Genomic DNA, 7028 nt, shown 5'->3' with positions numbered 1-7028 from the left:
ACGGCTCGGCACTTTAATTCCTCTTGGGCTTCCTAGGAACGTACCAGTGTGGGGGTTTGAACCTGGTGCTGGGACTTTTGGAACCATCATCTTCTTGCTCTCCGACTTGCCTTTCCAGAAACTCGAGCCGGCCATCCTTTAAAGGTATATACTTTCGCTTGTCACAAAAGAGAAACGCCTTTTACTCAAACCTCGTGCGGGAAGCTTTGGATAGATACAGCCTGCTGTCCACCTCTAAAGTTCCTCTGAACAGCGCCTGCAGAGTGAACTCTGGCCAAACCAAGTCCGTCGTGGCAGCATTCGACTCCTATCTTGCGAGCTGCCCATCATGTCGGACAGAGTGCCGGGAGGAGCAACGATGGCTCACCACCATCACCACACATCGGCTGGAGCCACGTTGCAGCCGACATTCATCGGCTACATCAGCTCGACGATGGACGCCCTCGTCCTATTCGAGGCCTGTCTCACTGGACACATATCCCACGTACCTCGCCGTCCGCACGACCGAGAGCGAGCGAACCTCATCCGTAGCGGCAACGTCTTCATCTACGAGGAGCATTCGAGTGGCATAAAGCGCTGGACGGATGGAGTCCCCTGGAGCCCAAGTCGCATACTGGGCAATTTCCTGCTGTACCGCGAACTCGACAAGCCTTTCCAGCCGGGCGAGAAGAAGCGTGCCATGAAGAAGACGGCGAACAAGGACAGCAACGGGGTATCAAAGCCTACTTCGAATTCGAGGGCGAGCTCGGTCGGCTTCAGTGGTATGAACATGAGCGGCCTGGCCTCTCAGTATACAGATGCTTCGGGCAGCAACAAGGATGCCGAGAGAGCCTTGGTCGGATCTCTTGTCGACAGTTACCAGTTCAAGCCGGACGGTCTAGTCAAGAAGACGATCAGTGTGCAGTATAAGGGAATGCAACATCACTTGGTCTCCTATTACAACCTCGACGACGTGGTCAACAAGAAACTGCGCACGCCGCTCGAGTCCCCCGAACTGCAGCATATAACACCAAGGGCTGCCTTGATATCGGCCGGGAACTTCCGAGCTCCGGTTGACGATCACGAACTGATCATGGACGATCGGATGAGAGTGCTCATCGCCCAGGGCCAAATGATACCCCCCGACATGAACCCCTATGCCGCTGGGTCTCGATCCATGTCGGTGCCTAATGTGCATCACGGCTACCACCAGGGATGGCCTACGGGTTACCCTATGCAGCCCAACTCGTACGCCGTGACCCCTCACACGTTACCACCACCGCAGCCGGTTTCCTTTCCTCACCCACCCCCCGGCTACACCTACGAGGCTTCTCGGATGCCAACACAGGCACCGAACTTTCCCTCGATGCAAATGCCCTCTCGGCGACATAGTACGATCGCTAATAACGGCTACGACACCAACGGCAGCGGGCATGGAAGCTACGGATCGATGTCGTCGTTGGGCAGAAGCCATCTGAGCAGCACGCCAGTCGTGCCGAGCAGCGGCATGCCCAGCAGCAGCATGATAGATGGCCATGGGATGGGCCACAGTTCATTCAGCGGGCAGTCGATGTACGACTCCCCGGCGGCATCGGCGGCATCATCCCAGCATGGGGCCATGTACGACAGCAGTGCTAGACATGCGGCCTCGTACGAAAGCAGCTCTTCTCAGCATCAGAATACGTCGTATGACACACAGGCGAATCCCATGTTCGACTCCACTAGCACAGCCCAAGCAACAGGCGACTACGAATCGGCCTTGCAATCGCAACAAGGCCTGGGCTCCTTCGAGTCGGCCAGCGACGACAACACGCCATCTGCCCTTAATGGCATGGACCTCAGCTCGTCAGTTAACAGCGCCGAGCTCAGCGACGGCGGTCACTATAGCTCATACCCGGGGCACGACACGGGATACAGCGCCCGCGGGCCACACTCACAATCGATACCCTAGGAAGGTATGGGAATGAAAGGGGGTAGGCCGGGAAGCCCCCAAGGAAAGAGGTTTTAAGACCAAACGTTCTGATTTCACGGCGCATAGTTTGGCTGGCAGCATCAGCGGTTCGGTGGAAAGGATCTCTGGGCGTCTTTGGTGTTTGGCCTTGATATTGTAGTTCACTCGGGTTGGGCATACAGGAGGAGGTTTGTATCGGTCACGCTGTTCTTGGCCCAAAAGAGGCGTTCACTCCATATCACAGTTTGGTCGCTAGGAATTATCCATAACGCCTGTACTGTTAAGCGGCACACATGGTGCGATAGTTAGGAAAGCAGACATACTCCATAGAACATAATGCAGCAGTGCCATGTTACCCGTCTCTACTCGTTGTAGCTGTCGGCTCAGTCTGATGTCCTGCTGGCTCGTTCTTGCATGTGTATGTTTCCACGACGGTATGGATCAAGGGATTATCATGTGAAATGTCAGTACTACGTGGTTCATGAAGATTGACATATTGGACTACTAACGACCTCAGCTAACTTCTGTCTATCTTACCTTGTCCGTTGAGGATGAGACGGGAAGTCTAACATTAAAAAAAGGCGAGACTACTCTTGGATGGTGGGTGATGCTAGCGTTGAACCGATGGTCAGTCCGGTGCAATGTTGAGGGGCGGCCATAGCGTGTTGCCGTCCTTTGCGTACTGGATGGATAGCGCGGGTATTGGTTCCATGCCAGTAGGTACATAGTGGTAAGGACACTGTGGCATACCAAAGTCAAAACATGCATTTGATTGATTGATCAGGTCATTTGGATCAAATGTAGGTTAACCTTATATCTGTACCGGTTTGCAGCTCTGTGTTGTACTTCTATCATAAACACGACTGTCCATACTTGGATCCAATTCGGTGAAGCTTCCGCGCGCTTACGCAGGCGAATTAATCATGTCGTTGAATGCTCTAGGCTCCGATACCACTATAGTACTACATAACCGATACCTCGTCGTGCTTACCCGGATGAGCGAGTGTGGGTGCTATGGGGTGCATCTGGCATAAGCAAATCTGAGATGAACAAGCGAACGGGCCAATGCAGCGGCAGTAGCAGCAGCAGCAGTAGAGGGGCACGCCAAAAGATAGGCCGGGCTACTGGCCGGGCCACCACGGAAGTCGCCAGCAGCAGCAGCAGCATCGGGTTGATTGGGTTAACACGGTGCTGAACAAATTCTTCGCAAACTGTGACGCGAAACAGCTGCAATCAACCACCATTCATCAATCAAATCCATCCATCGGTTCTATCTAGCATTCGCCGCCGGAAGCCCCATCAACAGCAGCTTTGCGAGGCCTTTGGCATGAGGTGAGGCCTGTTGTTGACTTGTACCTGAGGAAAGAGGGACGAAACCCCCGAGAGGGATTGAATTATCGTCGTCCCGCAAAAGGCCTCGACGCACTCACCCTCTCACCCTCACCCAGACACAGAACAAGCTTTGGTCTTCAGGCACGCGACATCCCTCGTGTCTGTCTTGGCTAGGTTACAGTACCACAGCACAGCTCTCTCTGCCTGTCCACACACCCACCCACCTTTGGGGCGGATCGGTTACCATATCTACTTTACCTAAGCTTCCCGCGTCACAAGCTCGGGGCTCTCTTCCTTCTTACGTCATCTTCAGCCAGAACTAGCCCACTTCAGCTCGCATCGACTGCACGTTACGTCGTACCTCGCGTTGCTGTCTATCGCGCGAGTCACTTCCCGACCTGTGGCCTGCTGTACTCTCTGCTTTTTGGGGGAGAGGGAAGTCCGGCAATCGTCGTTTGTTTCTTCTCGTTCTGCTGCTGCTGCTACATGTGAAAACGAGCGCAGAGCGGACGAATCACGATGAGTTCTCGGCTCTTCCTGGCCAGCAGCAGTCGCGGCGCCAATGCGATCCGCACGACCGTTGAAGCTCCGATGCTGCTAGGTTTCGGCCCATCCTCTTTGAGTTCGCGCACCACGACTCTTGCACCAGCTGCTGCTGCCGCATCCGTGGGACGAACGCCCATGCTAAATCTCGCCCGGAGGTCCTTGCATACCCCTGCCCGTGGCCAGCAGAGGCTGCTGCTGCCGCTGCACCACCACCACCACCACGGCCAGCCTCTTGGCACCACACTGGCCACCACACTTCGGACCAATGAGTCGAACCCCGCGGTCCGCAGCCGATGCAATATCAACAGCACCAGCACCAGCATCGGTAGGCGTAGCTACTACAGCGGTGCCGTGGCTTTGTCACCGTCTCCCTCGCGCTCGTCCTGCATAGCGGGGACACTGCACTGTCACGGGTCAAGTCGACTTGGGACGGCGTTGCAAAGCTCCTTCAGAAGCTTATCGTCCCAAAGCCGACGGTTACAGCGACAGGGGGGCAATCATGGTCGTGATGAGTGAGTTCGGTCCCCTCCCCGCTCTCCGCTCTGTTACCGGCTGGTGGCGCGCAGATGCTCCATTCACCTCAACCTTCGCCAGGGATGCATTTGAGTGTGAGGCGACGCGCATCGAGGCGGCAACTCAACCTTGGTCGCAGTCCCATGGGGGGAGGGCGACCCCTGTTCAGTCGAACGTTGTTGATCTTCCTGTTGACGTCGACTCGCTGGAACTGTCGTCCGCAACGGGCCTGGCTCTCATGCATCGCCAGAAGTCAAGTCGAGGTTGTGTTATATCCTTGCTAATCCCGATGCAACAGACCTGCACCTCCTCCAGTCGACCCGAAGCCTGCTCCTAGCGGCCTCCGAAAGGTGCTTCCCATCCCATCCCTGACAGCGCATGAAGACATCTACACAATACCGAATCTTCTCACCGCCAGTCGCCTGATTGCCGCCCCTTTCATCGGCTACGCCATTCTCCACGATGCACATGCCTGGACTCTCGGGTTGTTCGTCTACGCCGGTGTTTCGGATCTCCTCGATGGCTGGATCGCCCGGCGCTGGAAGCTGCAATCGGTGGTAGGCAGCGTCATTGATCCCATGGCCGACAAGATCCTCATGACCATCTTGACCGTCTGCTTGGCCACCAAGGGAGCTCTTCCTGGTAAGTTTTCGACCCCTCCCCGGCTTCTGACTTTCATGTTGGCGCTTCATGCTTCTGTCAACCCATCCTGTCTTTCTCTTCCATCCAATCCGTCCCATTGCCTATGCAGATGTTTTTCGAGGTATCGGTTATGAGCTAATGTCTCTTCTTGCATTGCAGTTTGGCTAGCTGGTATCATCTTGGGCCGAGACGTCGGCTTAGGTATCGCGGCCATCTACTACCGTTGGATCTCTCTTCCACCGCCCAAGACCTTCATGCGGTACTGGGACTTCTCCCTCCCGTCGGCGGAGGTTCGGCCCACGACGATCAGCAAGTACAACACGTTCTTGCAGCTAGCCCTCATGGGCGCTACTACCGTTTCGCCACTGCTAACAATGGATGTTGCGGTGGCGTTAACTGGTTTGCAGTAAGTTTTCCGATGCCTCGCTGTTCGCCTTAGCCGGCTGCAGTCAGTCTGGCGAATACGACTCTGCTACAAGTCAATCATGATAATGTATGAACCCGTGCTAACATCGTTTCCCAGGTACACTGTGGCCGCTACAACCGTGTGGAGTGGTCTTAGCTACGTGTTCAGCAAGGACGCGGTCAAGATCCTCTCGGACAGTAAGGCCAAAAAACAGTAATGGGGAAGGTAACCTGATCTAGTCCCTTGTTGAGGCGTGGCCCTGTTGGAGATGGGACTTCAGGAATGACTGGACTGTACCGTAAGGTATCTTGTATCATCAGTCCACTCTGTAAGCCTGCATAATGGAGAGTAGCATACTGGCACAGCGAACATGGAAACCGGTCAATTCTGAATAGTATCCCATCAATCATGTCGAACTTGTCGCTTTCTATTTACAAGCTCTAAAGTCACGCCGGCTTGGATACACGTTCGTCGGCTTAAGCGAGCCATTCGATTTGGCCTCTTGTGTCTCTGACATCCTGGGGCTCCTTGACTGTCTGTCGTATCATCATATTCAGCGAAGGGGTTTACCCCTACTTGGCCAGTCGACTCCGGCCTCTGCCACCCAAATGTGCCCTCAAGTAGGGCATCTATACCCCCCTTATCTACAACAGCCGGTTTCAGGACCGATTACCGGAGTGGCATGTCACACCGTGTGCAAATTGGTATGCATGACACTGCATAATGACTCACCTCAATGGCGTGAATTAGGAGGGCAAGGGGAGATCACTTTGACTCTGGAAGTACCCGGCTCAGTACCAAGTTGGCTGCCAGGTAAGTAATCCAGCAGAATCAAACGCCCCTGACACTGGGCCAGGTGCGTCTTGAACTCAGCTTCCTGCGATTAAGGTTTCTGGGAAGGCATTCTCTCTTTTTCTTTCCAGGGAATAATTATATGGAGGAAACTGGCTCTTCCGCCTGGCTTGTTACTGCGGCGCCTCCCGTGGATCCAGAACCACTCTGTCGCCCAACTCTCTTGCCGACTATGTCTGCGTGGGTAAGTAGTTTGTTGAATACGTTCTCATCAATTGCATTCCCTTTCGAGGTGGGGAGGGGGCCGGGGGGGAGCTGCTTCATCATCACGAGTTCATCTGAGAGCGTCTTCTCTTGCGTAACACAAAAGCGTGGGTTTTTGCTGTTTTGAATAGAATGGATCGTTCCGCGCAAATATTTCCTTCCCTATACAATCTTGATACGTGCCTGGATCAGGGCCCCTATGGCACTATTTTCCTTCTCTTCGCCGTGTACCCATACTATATATAATCCATGGATTCGATAAGGGAGGGTGAGGGGATCTAGCCTGAACTTCGATTTGCGCTCCTTGGCCCTGTTGACTGTAGGTGCCGGCTTTGCTCTGGTTCGAATGAGCGTTGCCTCCATATCTGTTGGTGCCTATCTGCTCTCGGTGTTTCTCTTGCACGGGTGGCTCTCACACTTGGGCTTGTGCATCACTACATGCACAGGAGGCCACCGTGCTACCTTATCCAAGGGAAGCAATGGTGTCGTCATATTTTCTCGGCGTAGTGCCTAACCTTGGATAGCGGTAAATCAAGATACTCGAGTTATTTGTTTATAAAGCGCCATGATCTATACAATCATTTGCTTCAACTCTCCCGACAG

General features: G+C 54.3%; 2 protein-coding genes across 2 annotated transcripts; both read left to right on the top strand.

The window, feature by feature from the left end:
• Window positions 1-328: 328 nt before the first annotated feature.
• PG994_013858 (uncharacterized protein) lies at window positions 329-1930 on the top strand (the record flags this gene model as incomplete). The annotated part of the gene is made up of 1 exon (XM_066865267.1): window positions 329-1930. The coding sequence occupies one exon, from the start codon at window positions 329-331 to the stop codon at window positions 1928-1930; it is 1602 nt and encodes a 533-aa protein (XP_066708396.1).
• Window positions 1931-3781: 1851 nt separating this feature from the next.
• PG994_013857 (CDP-alcohol phosphatidyltransferase) lies at window positions 3782-5586 on the top strand (the record flags this gene model as incomplete). The annotated part of the gene is made up of 4 exons (XM_066865266.1): window positions 3782-4320; window positions 4620-4963; window positions 5153-5369; window positions 5487-5586. The coding sequence occupies 4 exons, from the start codon at window positions 3782-3784 to the stop codon at window positions 5584-5586; spliced, it is 1200 nt and encodes a 399-aa protein (XP_066708395.1).
• Window positions 5587-7028: the final 1442 nt, after the last annotated feature.

This window comes from Apiospora phragmitis (genome assembly GCF_038363925.1).
Source record: "Apiospora phragmitis strain CBS 135458 chromosome Unknown utg000013l:1.0-2965645.0:1.0-2969333.0, whole genome shotgun sequence".
Lineage (NCBI taxonomy): Eukaryota > Fungi > Ascomycota > Sordariomycetes > Amphisphaeriales > Apiosporaceae > Apiospora > Apiospora phragmitis.
The sequence above is the reverse complement of the archived record's forward strand: the minus strand, read 5'-3'. Positions and strand labels throughout refer to the sequence as shown.